We start from the raw sequence: 15,453 nt of genomic DNA, 5'->3' as shown, positions 1-15,453 counted from the left end.
TTTTGTTGCATTTGAATTGAAATGTTTCAAGAGACTAGCTTCTCTATTACAGATTACCCATACAATCAAAATATTTTTTCTTCTATCTTCTTTCCATAACTATAATCTAATCAGTCTTCCTGTTCTGCCCCTGTCCTTCATTTCCTGACTATAGGAAGCCTGGTATATTTCCACGACCAAGCAATTTTCCATCCCCCCTGCACACTTCTAGAATCCTAGCTTTCATCAATGCTGCCCATTGTACTACTCACATAAGGACTGTAAGCCTTCACCTCTCAAAGCTGTAATGGGTATGCAGGAATGACCTTGGAAGTCAGGAAGAAGAGCTGCAGATGGCGTATAAACTGGTGTGTAAAAGATGTCTCAGTTCATAGAAGGAGAGAGGGCATGGGAAGCATTTCAAAAGAAATCCTTCCTAGTTTTCCAGAGAGTGAAAGAAGAGGGGAGAAGTAATTTCAGTTTTGGAAGGTTCTGTTAATGTAACCTTACAACAGAGTCAACACTCACATTTGCACTTCTTCTCTGGATTACCTTGAAGGGCTAACAAAGCACAATCATGTGTTCTCTAAAATGTGAGAGTGAACTGTACATTAAAGAAGAGAGACATACAAAGTACTGGATTACAGATCATTAATGGCAGCTCAATAGCAGAATATCCTTTAAAAGTTTTTAATTTCTTCTCAAGACTCTCAGGTTTGGGATCCTGAAAGTTTATCACACCCATAAAAAATCTTGAGGAAACCCCACTCCCCCACATACTATAATTAAATACGATATACATGAATCATGATCTGGGGAAACAGAACATTCTAATCATGATAACCAGTGAAAAGTAGGATGTGATTTCTGTTGCTACTAGGTTAATTTTCAAACACATCTTCCTGTAAGCAATAATAGTTTAAATGACTTTTGTTTCTCCTGCTCTTAAAAATTAAGAGTGGGAACTGATTTGGAAACCTGAGAATTATGAATAGTCTTGATTTGGGTTCATAGTACTGTTACAAAAAAAAAGATTCCCATCCCCCTAGAATACTGAGAATAGAGATCATTTAATGTTTATGTAGACTGAACATGCATGTCCACTCCAAGTAAATTTAAAAAAAAATTCTGCTGACATAACACAGGATATAGTATTTGCAATTCAACATCAAGCAAGAATCAAATAAGAATTAATTATTTCAATATTTATTTTGAAATGTTTAAAAATTGCTATGTACATCACTCAGCAACCTGTATGAACAGATCTCCTTTGCAGCCTTCAATTGCCTTCATTTTTCAGATATTCTTATTTCAAGGAATTTTCTGTGCTGTGAAGAATTGAGAAGCCTGCCTACGAGCCTTGTAAATGGGGACACATAAATAGGTAAGTTAATACAGTACAGCAATTAAAAGAAACAACTGCATTTATTCTAATTCAATAAAAATTAATCCAGTGGTTATGTTCTGCAGTACTTACAACTTTTTCCTCTTCTGTCAGCACACCTTCCACAGACACTATTTGATATTGCTTATGCTTTAAGCCTCCTGGGAGTCTTCGAAATAATTTTAGATTGTTCCCATCAATGCCTTTTAAGAGTTTTTGCATTTCTTCTGAAGGGCAGCCGGGATCAAATATTAGTAGACACAAACTTTTGTTTTTTCTTTCCTCAATGCCAACAATAGTACGACTATGACCTAGTTTCAATGCCAAAAACCAAACATATTAACGCACAGTATACATGTAAACAAGAATTACAAACCTCTTAGTGCAAATGAGCCATACTGAACTGCTGCTTATCTAAACATCTTGTTTTTGGAACAAAGCCATTTACATGAATATTTTCAGGAAATGATTTTCACCAAATTATGTTTAAAACTGCTAATAATACCAGACATGTAATAAATTACAGTAAAGTTACACAATAAGTGTTCAGAAAATGTGAAACCAGGAACTGGAAGGCAGTCTTGCTCAATAAATCTTAATCAATCCCTCAAAAAAAAAAAAAAAAAACTAAGCAGATGTTAAGTTGAAGTCTTTCAATTCTATGAACATATGCTATTCAGAGCTTTGTAAGAAATCATAAGCACCTTGAAGCGTACTGAGAAACAAACTGTTTTACTATGCTAATGGTAGCACAGCACATGAAACACAATATGCACAAGGACAAGCTGTTCTAAGAACAAGGTTTATTTTTTAAAAATGGTGTTTCAGCATTGCACAATGATTTTCAGACAAGACTGCTCTTAGCCTTTGAATGCTATTTGACAGGGTGACAGTCAAAGAGAAGGAAGATAAAACATAAATTCCATTTACTGCAGATATGATTAAATGTGAAATATTGCTTATGACTTAGGCAACGTTGTTAGATGAAATACTACAAGAATATTTGAGTTGTTAACTTTTAAAACATTGAAATTTGAATATTCCAGATTCTTCATTTCCAACATGATGAAATATGATTCACACAGCGTGTAAGGGAATTGTCACGGAGAATAAATTACTAGAATGGAACTTTATTTTCAGAAATATTTTACAAAAAATCAATCCGGGACAGAGTTCTACTGACCTTGGTGCTGCAAATAAATTGGTGGCTTGGAAGTACTCATAACCTTTCCATTGCTATCTTTACCTGAAGAATAATAGTTTAATACCCATTCAAACAAACGAGGGTGTGTACCAGAAGAGCCAGTAGGCTGATGAAAGTCAGTAATTTGACACCTATAAATTAAATTAAAATGTCTCCATAAATAGCCAGATAATAAATGCCATCTGGCATCTTTAAAATTCTATGCACGCAATGATTCTGCCTTTAGATTAAAAATCAGACTCTTGTGATTCTAACTATATTCAGTGGCTGAGTCCATTTATTTCTGGCTTAGTTGCCATGCAGGATACATGAAACCATACAAATACCAGTTTTAACTTTTCTTTTTTAAAAGATAGGAACTCTGTGTAAAGACTGTGGACAATTCATTTTTCCATTTGGAAAGAGTTTTGATTCATCCTGTCTCCTGTTCCTAATGACTTAATAGGAAATGATTTGAAGGGGAAAAAACAGGATGGGAGAGATGTTGGAAAACACCCAGCCTGGCAGGGATAGGGATGAAGTGCAGAGTTAGCCTGAGGTCACTGTTGTTCACCAGACCCATGCATAAAACTAAACTAATGCATAAAACATGGGCATAAAAGGGATGTAATTAATACATTTTTCATTCTGCCTTTTTTTTTTTTACTTTGTAAGAAACTCAAGGCAGTGAACATACCTAATACTCCTTCCTTCTTCTATTTTCTCTAAAACAATAACCCTGTGACATAGGCTGGGCTGAGAAAGAGGGAGTTGCACCTTAACCACTACACCAAACTGGCTCTCCTTTTATTTACTTTTATTTATTGTTTTATTTTATTTATTTGTTATTCACCTAGGTGGAGATGTAATGAAGGATTCACACCAGTTCATAAGGGACAATACTTTTTAATCCTTCTTGTCTGTATTTTCCTGAAAGGAGGTCAGAAATTTATAAGCAATTAGATTATCTGTGAAGACTGTGTGTCAGCAGTGTGGAAATGCTGTAATCTTGGCTTCTAAGATCATTTTCACATTTGGTAAGTTTGTATTTACAAAAGGATTTCTCTTTATTTTAAGAACGTATACCACCCCCCTTGTGTGAAACTGCTAGGGCATAGATATAATAAACTGTTTTATCCTGATACTATTTTCTTAACATTGTTGTTTTCAACTATTTTTTTATTTTTTTATTTTTCAATTATTAATGAATTGAAAATAAACAGTTCGTAATAAATAAAAATGTCAGAAAATTTACTTATCTTTAATACTGGATACTATTAAATATTTGGTTCAGAACTAAGAGCCAAATATTCCTGGGTAGTCAAACACTTACTTTAGCCTGAGAAAAGTTAAGAGCGAATAAATTTCACATGCTCCTATCCATGCTTTAGTTCCTTGTAATTTGCTGCTGAAATGAGAAGCTCCTTGGGGATCAAAGCCTTCTTTCCAGGCATCTTCAATTTGTGTTTGTATTTTTGGAATACAAGGAACTGATGAAATATCTAAACAAGAAAGAGGATAATATATAAAATCTTGCAAAAGGAATATTAGAACTTATGATATTTTTGTTCTCAAGAGATTATGGGTCAGTCCTTAGTTTGGAAAATTCAGGTAGTCCTCGATTTGCAACCACAATTGAGCCCAAAATTTCTGTTGCTAAGTGAGACAGTTATTTAAGTGAATCTTTCTCCATTTTACAACATTTCTTGCCACAGTTGTTAAGTGAATTATTGCAGTTATTAAATTAGTAACATGGTTGTTAAGTGAATCTGGCTTCTCCTTTGACTTTGTCGGAAGGTCCCAAAACCCTGGGACACTGCAACCATCATAAAAATGAGCCAGTTGCCAAGCATCTGAATTTTGATCACATGACCATGGAGATTGTTAGAATGCTCTTTTCCAGTCTCCAGTGTGAAAAATGGTCATGTCAATTTTTTTCAGTGCTGTTGTAACTCTGAATGACCTGTTGTAAGTTGAGGACTACCTATAATTCCTTTTGACTGATAGACATATCTGTCAACAGGCATAAAATCAAAGAGAGGAAATTTTTCTTGGACTGAGACTGGAAAAGACCTATAGGAATAAAATCTTCCCCTTTCAAAAATGGTAAGTGAAGTGCCATCCCTAAGAATATGTAGGTTGATGACAGTGTAATTATTGTTTACCATAACCTTAATCCAGGAATGGGAAGTTGAGAAAAGGGCTGCAAAAATGATGGTGCTAATCAGTCTTTTGTTTTCTTCTTTTTTCTTTAATTCAAAATGATCTCTGGTATGCAGTCTTTAATGAACTGAGGAAACTGATCTTCTTACTTGCATCTAGAAAGTTCTTCAAATCCAATTTGTTCAAACAGGGTTTTATCATTGATATTTTGAACTAATGTCTAATTATTTTAATACTTTATGTACTGTGGTAGTAGTTGCAAACTATTTAGATTATTTTAAAATTCCGCCTTTATTTTTTAAAAAATAACTCAAAAGTGGTAAACATATATAATACTACGTCCTCCTATTTTCCCGACAACAATCCTGTGAGGTGGATTGGGCTGAGAGTGACTAGCTCAAGGTCACCCAGTCAGCTTTCATGCCTAAGGCAGGACTAGAATTCAATCTCCTAGTTTCTAGCCTGGTGCCTTAACTACTAAACCAGTGGCCAAATTAGTAAGGACAATAGTATAAAATATTATAAAATTTTAATATTAAATAAAATCTTCAAAATGTTAAAGGAATGTGGAAAATCTAAAATTGGATGTTGTTCTAGAAGAGTTGCGTGTCTGCAGGCTCTGGACACAACTGAATAAAACAAGTTCCAGCTCAGAAGACTCCCTTTCTTTTTCAGTATTGTCTCTTGCTATTTATTGCTCAATTACATTCAACAGATATCATAACAGTATGCTAAGGTCATGTCAGAATCGGGGATGTCTACATACTGACAGGTCTGATCTGGGAGATCAGAAGTGATTTCTTCCTGGAAACCCTTTATGAATATTGCGAAATTTCCCAAAAGTATCTCAAAATTAAAAGAATACTAAATCACAGAGGGCCCTATGCAAATAAAGTTTGAAGTAGATTGCTTTAATTGCAATGAAAACTGCGTAACAAAGTACAAACCTTTCAAGCAGTCTTTGTAGGAGTTATTTCTCAAAAGAGAAGAAAACAGAATTTGAAAATTCCGATAACCACAACCCCAGCCTTTGTCTCCAAGAGAACAGTGAAAGTGATCCACTCCTGCAGAAAGCCACACATGCTTTATATCTTTGCATTCATTCTGATAATACTGGCACAATGTTTCCGTAATTCCTAGTTTGAAAAAGATGCAAATGGAGAAATATTGCAAAAGCCTAATTTACAAATTATTCAATTTTGTTTTACAAGATATGGCTTGATTATGTGCCTATCCAAGCCAGAGTTGACTTTTAGCATCTACAAAGATTCTTCAGATTATCTGCTCTCAACCTGATCTTTTCAGCTCTTCCAAAGATGTTGTAATCCAACTCCTACTGCAAACAATTATAAGCAACTTTATAATGCTAAACAACACAAGCCTTATAATGCTAAAATAACACAAGCCATTTAGAAGAATACTTCAGATCCAGGCTAGAGAGCCATGGTAGTGCAGTGGTTAGAATGCAGTATTGCAGGCTAATTCAGCTCACTGCCAGGAATTCGATCCTGACCAGCTCAAGGTTGACTCAGCCTTCCATCCTTCTGAGGTCAGTAAAATGAGGACCCAGATTGTTGGGGACAATGTGCTGATTCTGTAAACCACTTAGAGAATGCTGTAAAGCAGGGGTTGCCAACCTTTTGGACCTCAGGGACCACCAAACTCATAATTTTAAATCCCACAGACCAGAGATCCTGGAAAAAAACCCAAAAAAGTCTGCGGGAAAATTCCCCACCCCATTTTCCTACCAATCAATCATTTTTTATTTAGGATTGCAGGATACCGTCTCCAGCTCCATTCTCAGGGGGAGAGAAAGAGAGAGAGAGAGACACTTTTGGCTTCATGCAAGGAATGCAGCAGAAGTCTTTCTTTCTCTCCCCCAAATTCCGCTAGAAATGAGTCTTTATAAGTCTTGTCGCGCCAGCGCAGCCTCTTGGAGCAGGATGCCTTGCAGGGTCCCAAAGCCTCATTTCTAGCGGAGTTTGGGGAGAGAAAGAAAGACTTTTGCTGCTTTCCTTGCATGTAGCCAAAAGCAAAAGAAAAAAGAAGCGGAAAGAAGCAGCCCAGTGACCAGGCCAGGCGGGTGGGGCAAGTTCTCCCCTTTGCCCTTTCCCCCCTCTCCTCACTACCTCGTGTTGCTTGCAATGTAAGCGACACAAGCCTTGTGTTCCCACGGGCCATGTGGGCGGTGCAGCCTTGTGTTCCCACACAGCTTGGATTAATTGCTTTGGGGGTGATGTTTCTGAGTGGACCACCAAAATTTTCTCGAGGACCACCAGTGGTCCCCGGCCCACTGGTTGGTGACCACTGCTGTAAAGCACCATGAAGTGGTATATAATTATGTGCTATTGCTATTGCTTATGGATGTGTCTTCAAACACGTTGTTATAGTAAGATAATGGCTACATATGAAGTAGCTAATTAAGGAAACTAGGCAAGGGGAAAAAACTTTTTCTGCCTGAACCCATCATTGGATATCTTTATTTAGATTGAATATTGCCTATTTGAAACAATTATGTTATTAAATCAGAAAATTAGTTATGGAGTAAAATAAATTAGACAGAAACAGATTCATAAAAAATAACTTTCCATACAAACAATGAGCCTACATATAACCTGACAGTAATGACACTGTTCCTACAACTAGAAAGAGAAATGAGTTCTTGTTTAGAGGAAGAAAGACTATAAATATGATGACTGTCAAATAAAAAACTAAGCCATACATTTTATTTTAACTGAAGGCAATAATTGCATCTCCAAGGAATTAATACTTTTGAAAACACTATCCTTAATATGGTTTTTAAGAATCGCCACTTTTGGAACATTTTATATTCTTTTTTATATTCTTACTGTATTAATTTGAGAGCACAAGGAAACGAATAGTGCTTTCTTAAATGCATCTATACTACACAGTGTCACAATATTCAATGATGAATGACTATTTCAATAACAATCCCTTTCAGACATCTGAATCCGGTTTTAAAGCAAGAACTTACTAACCTGAAGTCTTTGTCTTTCCATCATCAACACCTAAAGCCAGAGATTCCAACATATCAGTTTTTCTTCTGTGATAGTCAGATGGTTGCATCCTTCCAAAATCCACTTCTTTTGCCATGGCTTTTAGTGACTGTTGCTTGTACCCTCCAGAACCATCTAAACCATGTTGTCTCTGCGGTGGACAAAATATTCTTTTAAGGGCGAGTATTGCTGATGTCTTGGATCATAGCTTCCCTATTGCCTTATTACTGATCGTGCTGATTGGAATTCAGGGGGCATCAGATTAGGAATATTTTTCTAGAAACAACTAGAGGTATTAGGCTACAGATAGCTAGGAACACTTATAGCTGAATTACAGAACAGTAAATCAACTGTATAAGGCTTCAGTATATAATTATTTGTAGAGAGCTATGTTTTGAAACTCCATCAGCAATTCTATAGAAAGCTTTGGCAGAAAAAGTTTTGCTCTACCTCTTTATTAATTAATCAAAATTCCAGCTTAATACTGCATCCAATTTTGCTCATCACATTACAAAAAAGATGTTGAAACTTTGAAAAAAAAAGTGCAAAGAAGAGCAACTAAGATGATTAAGGGCCTGGAGACAAAAACATATGAAAAACAGTTGCAGGAATTGGATATGGCCAATCTACAGAGAAAAGAAGAATTAGGGGGTGTCATGATAGCAGTATTCCAGTTGAAGGGCTGCCACAAAGAAGAGGGAGTCAGCTTATTTTTCAAAACACCAGAAGGCAAGACATGATAAAATGGATGGCAACTACTCAAGGAGAGAAGCAACCTGGAATTAAGGAGAAATTTCCTATCAATGAGGACAATTAACCAGTAGAACAGCTTGCCTTCAGAAGTTGTAGGTGCTTCATTACTGGCAGTTTATAAGAAAAGACTGGACAGAAATGGTATGAGGTCTTCTACTTGAGCAGGGGATTGGACTAGAAGACCTCAAGGCCCCTTCCAGCTCTATTCTGATTGAAGAAGTGTTGTACAAGCAATTGAGAAAAAAAATATTCAACCACCCACATAATGTATGTTAATGTAGTAATTTATACCCTGCTTTTTTTCCATCATGATTCGTGAGATTTCTGAATAGTCTCCCCTCCAGTAATTGACCCAACCCAGACCTGCTTTGATAAAGTGGCTCTTTTATGAAACAGTCCTGTACCAGGACTGTTGTTTCCAAATATCAATCGCTTTATTTATGAAAAATAAATAGCTACTCATCCTTATTGCACATATACTTTCTCACTTTATTTATTCAGAAGGTCTGTCAAATGCGCCTTTAAAAGACTAGTATCATACCTGCAACTTTTGGAAATCATTCTTTTCTTGTCTTCCAGTTTCTGTTCTTCTTTGCCTATCCTCTTCATTTTGAAGATGCTGTGCCAATTCTGGATCATTCAAGTTTCTTCCTATTATGTTTAAAAATATGGACATTTAACATATTTCAAAATATTGAATATCTAATTATCCTAAAATAAACTACACATATTATATAATTTCAGCAACATCTACAGTTTCAAATTTGCAGCATAATTCTATGTATGCTTACACAGAATTAACCTATACTCACTGAGGCACAGGATTAAATTCTTAACTGTGCACATTACATTCATACAGACGTAATGAAAAGCTGAACTAATCAATACAATTCAAATAATTTTATGTATTTATTTAAAACATTTATATAGCTGCTTATCTTATGTTGAACTCTAGTTACTACTCATCAGTGTAGTATCACAGAAATTATAGATTGAAACCTACCCGCCCATTTCATATATAAAAATTGGTTTACTTGATCAGTAAATTATACTAATTTGCACTTGGTTATTAACTTGCAGGATGTATTTCTTCCTAGTCATAACTGCTTTGTTTGTTTCTAAGGTGCATAATCCTCATGCCTGGGACTTAATCTTAAATCCTAAGTAATGCTCAATTATCATCCCCAGTGAGATCAACATTCCAACAAGCAGAGGAAGAATGCAGGAATTTATCTTTCCCTTATATCTCTGAAACTCTGTTCCAGATCTGAGAAAGCTTCAGTGCAGCAGTGTGAGGAAGACATCAGTGGATGCCAGGAAGAAGGAAAATGAACCATGTGTAATTTCTTTTTCTCTTCTTCCAGAAGAAAAGTTTGTAAGATTGTTTTGAACTGAATAATTCTACATAATTTCTGGAGGCAAAGCATACCATGCAACTATCCTTTTTAGAAGCAAAGATTCATCACTCATTTCCTAGGAAGAACAATTTGTTTACATAAGGTTAAAAAAATATAATAGCCTGTTTAAGAAAAGTAGTATTTAGAATTTGAGAATAGTAGGGAAAAGTTATGAAACTCTTATAGAACCGACATAGTATCACTCAGCTGGATGAAGCAGGAAAATGAATATTTCAGATGGCAACTGTGGTTCTCAATTGTTATAATAGGGGGCAAGGAGTATTTTATTTAGCCTTCAATACTAGAATTCTGCTAATCACGTATGTATTGTCCTATCAGATTTCATCTTATATACAAAATGATTTACAAACTTTTAAAAATGTATATTGCCTTATTTCAATAGCCTTGATTGAAAAAAACAATGACTCAATGACTCAAAAGCTTTGAGGCAGAGGCTTGCATCAATTATTTAAAATCTTTTTTCTATTGCCTATGACATTTTATTATTGAAACTATTTTAAGTTGCAGTTATTTACCTACTCTGAATACAAATGAGTATCTTATATGCATGGTATTTCAGTGTTTATGAGATTCATCTACAGTATTAGAAGAAACAGCCAAGTGACAATACTGAAGCATCGTTCCAATTACAATATATTGTTTTACAACTTTCATAGTTGGATGAAACTTCCCAAATCATGCCAGACATGCTTAAATGATAACATGTCTTATTTTGGAATCCTTTATTTTACCTTCTAAAATGCTGCATTCATCCAGGTGCAGTTCGACATGTTCTTGCAGAACAGGGTAATTGGTACAACTAAGATGGCATATAGGACATTCATATAGAGGCAGACTACTTTCTGCATTGAAAAAAAATAAAGGATAAATAATGATTTTATTAGCCATTCCTACAAAAATCAAAGAAACCAAACAACTCCATAAATTCTTAACTTTGTATTAAGAGTCAGCTTTAGCGTCAGAGAGCTTTCAAGTCCATGCTGATTTGACAGATTTACCGTGGGGTAGTGGCACTTCAAGTGAAAAAGCCACATTTATTTTCCACAATAGTGTTGCTCAAAGACATAGAGTAGTGGCAATTAAAATGGTGGTTGTAAACAAACCAATAATTAAGCACCAGAAACATCTGACAATCAAAGTTTGGCATTTTTAATTGCAGTTGACTTAATCTATACAGAGCAGTATTCTTGATTTTTGCTGTATAAAGAACCAAGGCAGTTGTATCAGTTAAAGAGACTGGGCATGGGGAAACCCTAGTTTATCCTCAGCCACAAAAACTCGCTAGTGATTTGGGGCCACACCAATCTACCTCACAAAGTGGTTTGCTGTAGGAAAAGAATCAGGATGAGGAGAGTGTCATGTGCATTGCAACAAGCTCCTTAAGAAATGACAGGAAATATAGTCTCATCAGTTATGCAAGGTGTGCCCACTGGTCAATGGGAGCCATGGGTATCCTGTGGAAAAAGATACAAGGTCAAGACTCAATAGTAAGCAGGTGCTTTGCAGACTTGCACATCCTTACGGCCACTTTGAGGACATAGATTTGGGGAAGAAAACGGAAGCTTCCCTGAACCCTCCTCTACTACCGTCTTATTTTAAATGCACTTTTTGCTTAAAGTGCAGCCAAGATCCGGTTGCAATTAGGAGGTGGCAAAAGGAGGATGCGCCAAACTCCAAGCGCTCGGTCAAAAAACGAAATAAACCGAGACTCCCCAGGGAAACATTTCAATCCAATCCCTTTGCATCTCTGCAACAACCGGGCAGGCGTTTCGGCCCCCTCGTAGAGCGCTGGCGGGTGGGAGACCGCAAACGGAACTCAGCAGTGGTCTCCAGACTCGCAGCGTCCGAGGGCGGCGGAGGCTAGGGCGGGTGTCCCCCGCTGACTCACCAGGAAGGGGAGACGGAGCACCGGCAGGCGGGCTTCCCGGCCGACCTCTCCTGGACCCGTCCATTATCCCGCTGCCGGAGAAACAGCGCTGACTGGCTCTTCTTTCTCTGAATTCAAATAAGCCACGCCCCTTTTAAGACCAAGCTAAGCAATCGCAAAGCGGCGCGCGCCGCTGCGCCGAAGTAAACGGAGGGCGGAGACGCCGCGCGCAGGCGTTCCTTACGCGATACGTGCTGCCGCGCGTGTTTAGTCCCCTTAATAACGCAACGTCAAAACCCTTGGATTAGGCGTCGAAACTGGTTTTTCAAAAACTTGTTTTGCACGTAGTTTTTTATACGTAGCTTCTTTGTCTGTGCGCCCGCTGGTCTGGGATGGGAGCTGTCACTATCTGGTTTCTATGGTTTCCCGTTCACGAGCTTGCTGTACATCTCTAATCTACAACAAAGTCTATGGAGATTCTCAGTCATCCAGCTCATGGTTGTCCCAAAGGTGCTTTTTTTCAAGAGGCAACGAGACACTTTCTGGTTTTTCTTTGAAGACGTTTCGCTTCTCATCGAAGAAGCTTCTTCAGCTCTGACTGAATTATGGGGAGGTGAAGAAGCTTCTTGGATGAGAAGTGAAACGTCTTCAAAGAAAACCAAGAAAGTCCAGTGAAAAAACACCTTTGATATCTACAACAAAGCTTTTCTACTCAGCGCGCAAAATGAATGTTGGAATTAGGCACTTTCAAGGATATAAGGTTAACAGTGGTTGTCATGACGTTATATTAAAAGCAATCACTATGTTGGCCTAAGACAAAAATCAATCGTGGAATTTTAAAGGGTGATTGATTACCAGGAATATATGTTAGGCATTTTTTTGCATTTTTTTAAACTCCGCAACGACCAGGAACCAAAGAAGAGGGACTCAGCTACGCTGGCAATGAGTGCACTTTTGGGAGACCTGGAAGAACAATTAGGCACTGGAGAATGTTACGGATAAAATCTTATCTATGTGGTTGCTAGGACTCGAAAGCTACTCGAATGTATATTATCATCCGACAGATTGTTAGTTTTTAGCGGACGGGAAAAAGCGGTCAGAAGAGGCAAAAAAGAGTTACGAAGAGAAGACTTTCATTGTGTGAATGAATCAGATGGGCGGCTGCCAAATAAAAGCTTAGCGTGCAAACCATGTTTCAATTCTTTGCCGGGATTAAAAGTTAAAGCCGGCTGACTGAAACAGACGATTGTATTAGGACGATACGTTCTCGTGGTGGTGGTGGATAGGTTAAAATATTAGCACATAAACTTTCAAGTCAACGTCCCAAAAGGTGCTTTTTCAAGAGGCTACTGAACTTTCTGATTTTTCTTTGAAGACGTTTCGCTTCTCATCCAAGAAGCTTCTTCAGCTCAAGCTTCAAAAACTAGAAAGTCCAATTGCCTCTTGAAAAAAGCAACTTTGGGACAACCATGACTTGGATGACAGAGAATCTCCATAGAGTTTATTGAACGTCCTTTTAAGCCCTGTCTCTCTAATTAAGAACTCGCTCGAAACCTCTGTTTATCTCTATGGATCTACTCTCTCTCCCCTTTGCCTATCTCTACGGAGCTTTTGGCGAAAGCGGCGCAATTCGACCAATTCGCGGCTCCTTCGCGCAGGGCACGCTGGGAAAAGAGGCGGCGCCCAGTTTGGCGTTCCGTGCCCTTTGGGCCGCCATCTTCAATTACGATCCCGATTTCTCTGCGGTGGAGGGTGAGCGGCGCCTGGGGTCGCTCTCCGATGGGTACGTGGGCGTTTGTGCATGTGAGGTGAAGGATGGACTGACGCGGGATTAAACTGTGGCCTTGCTTCAGTAGAGGCTAAATTGGGGAAGCTGGCCATTAGAAACCGAATGAAGCCCATTCGGGAGAGGCAAAAGGATGGTGTGCGGGGTCTCTTTCGCCTTTGCCCGGCGCTCGAGAAGCTTCTCCTGAAATAACAAAGCTTACCCGGTGCAGTTGGGGAGAGGACAGGGGTTCCCCTCCTTAATTGCATATTGTCCCTCTTCCGGGCCGGCGGCACGCTCACCCTCTCTTCAATCTGGCGCCTTTGTAAAATTGGCGAGTGACAGTTGGAATCGAACATGTTTACTTAAGAGGTAGCCCGGATTAGACATTCGCAGGATCCATGTCCCATTGAACCCGGGTAGGAGAGAGCTGTCTGTGCGTTGTTTTCTTGCTCTCCGTGCTCTTTTTTTTGTTCATGGCAACATAGATGAGAGAGTGGATTTTTTTTTTTTAAAAAAAGCAACAACTGGAAGCAATAGTTAACTCCAGAGCGATTCCTCACACATGTGATCCTCACACATGTGATCGGGGATTACAGTGTTAGGGCCAGGAATGCAAAAAATGGTGAGCCTCTGCCCTGCCTCCCTCCAGTAAACAGCTGATGCTTCGCCAGATAACTGTTGAACTGCAACTCCCAGCATCCCTAGAAAGTATAGCCAAAGCCAGGGGGATGCTGGGAGTAGTAGTTCAGCAGTAATCTCTTCCCTCTCCCAAGCAAAAATAAAATAAAATACAGGTAGTCCTCGACTTACAACAGTTTGTTTAGTGACCAACGTTACGGTGGCAATGAAAATTATGACTTATGACCATTATCCCATCCTTCCGAGGTGGGTAAAATGAGGACCTAGATTGTTGGGGGCAATATGCTGACACTGTAAACTGCTTAGAGAGGGCTGTAAAAGCACTGTGAAAGTGGTATATAAGTCTAAGTGCTATTGCTATTGCTGTAACCTGTGCAGCAGCTCCATGGTCATGTGGATCAAAAGTCAGATGCAATGTATGACCTTTGCTGTGCCCCGGGGTCACGTGATCACCTTTTGCAACCACCTGCTAAGCAAAGTCAAGATTCGCTCAACAAACGGATTACTAACTTGTCAACTGCAGTGATTCAGTTAACAACTGTGACAAGAAAAGTTGTAAAATGGGGCAAAACTCATTTAACAAATGTCACTTAACAAAACTCACTTAACAACAGAAATGTGGGGCTCAGTTGTGATCGTAAGTTGAGGACTACCTGTGTGTACTATTACCCTTCTTTGGAATGCCCCAAACTCAGCTTCTATATTTAGCATTCATAGACACAGGGAAGAGTTTTTAATGCTCCTCCAGCCCACCTTTCCTGCCTCTGCTTAACACTTTCAGGGATCAGTACCCAGTTCTGTCTAGTTTAGAGAAGGGAAAACCAGTTAGGGAGAGAAGAGTTTGTATGTTTCATTGTGATAGCAAAAGTTGTTCAAATGCTTTAGTCAGAATTTCCAGAGAAACACCTGACAAAGCTTCTAAATTTGGAAACAGTAAGGCTTGAAGACTGCTTCAGACTTAGAAGGGAGCATGACTGCTAACATTGAGGGTTGCATCCTTCTTGACTTTGATATTTCATTTGTTGAAACTGGGCATTCATATATAGCTGTACAAAATTTTACTCCAACTTCTATTGCTGTGCCTCCTAACTCAGGATTAATTTACAATGTTGTATTACAGATATTTCAAGTCTATGTAAAGCTTCTGGTTGGTGTAACATTGACCACTGTACCTATGCTTGATGATGAGGCTCTGAAGTTTTCAATTGATTCAGTTGTATCTGACATGATGCAAACATTTTCTCTTTATGATGAGGTCAGCTGTCCATATACAGAACACTAA

The 15,453-nt window shown here is 38.3% G+C and overlaps 2 protein-coding genes across 6 annotated transcripts in view; one reads left to right on the top strand and one right to left on the bottom strand.

Moving 5' to 3' along the window:
• Positions 1–1,165: 1,165 nt before the first annotated feature.
• Positions 1,166–13,982, bottom strand: ZUP1 (zinc finger containing ubiquitin peptidase 1). Of its 5 annotated transcripts, none has more exons than XM_087972976.1 (9): positions 13,753–13,982; positions 10,629–10,739; positions 9,021–9,130; positions 7,709–7,877; positions 5,657–5,845; positions 3,880–4,048; positions 2,547–2,698; positions 1,457–1,674; positions 1,166–1,338 (listed from the first exon to the last, which is right to left on the bottom strand). In XM_087972976.1, exons 1-9 carry the CDS (start codon positions 13,886–13,888, stop codon positions 1,291–1,293), a joined length of 1,302 nt encoding a protein of 433 aa, XP_087829102.1. In that variant the 5' UTR covers positions 13,889–13,982; the 3' UTR covers positions 1,166–1,290. The 5 variants fall into 5 exon arrangements, with proteins under 5 accessions (XP_087829102.1, XP_087829117.1, XP_026521823.2 ...); XM_087972991.1 differs by having other exon boundaries at positions 5,657–5,773; positions 13,753–13,974; XM_026666038.2 differs by lacking the exon at positions 13,753–13,982 and adding an exon at positions 11,786–11,997.
• Positions 13,446–15,453, top strand: part of KPNA5 (karyopherin subunit alpha 5) — a 29,633-nt gene continuing 27,625 nt past the window's right edge. Inside the window, exon 1 of the mRNA XM_026666037.2 lies at positions 13,446–13,547. Within this exon, the coding sequence (XP_026521822.2) occupies positions 13,544–13,547 (4 nt within the window). The 5' untranslated portion in view covers positions 13,446–13,543. The remainder of the gene's footprint in view (positions 13,548–15,453) is intronic.

The sequence above is a fragment of the Notechis scutatus genome, chromosome 1 (genome assembly GCF_049901735.1).
Source record: "Notechis scutatus isolate UNSWTSFEM ecotype Mainland chromosome 1, rNotScu1.2, whole genome shotgun sequence".
In the NCBI taxonomy this organism is placed as follows: Eukaryota; Metazoa; Chordata; class Lepidosauria; order Squamata; family Elapidae; genus Notechis; species Notechis scutatus.
Note: the sequence above shows the minus strand (reverse complement) of the source record. Positions and strands in the feature narration are given on the sequence as shown.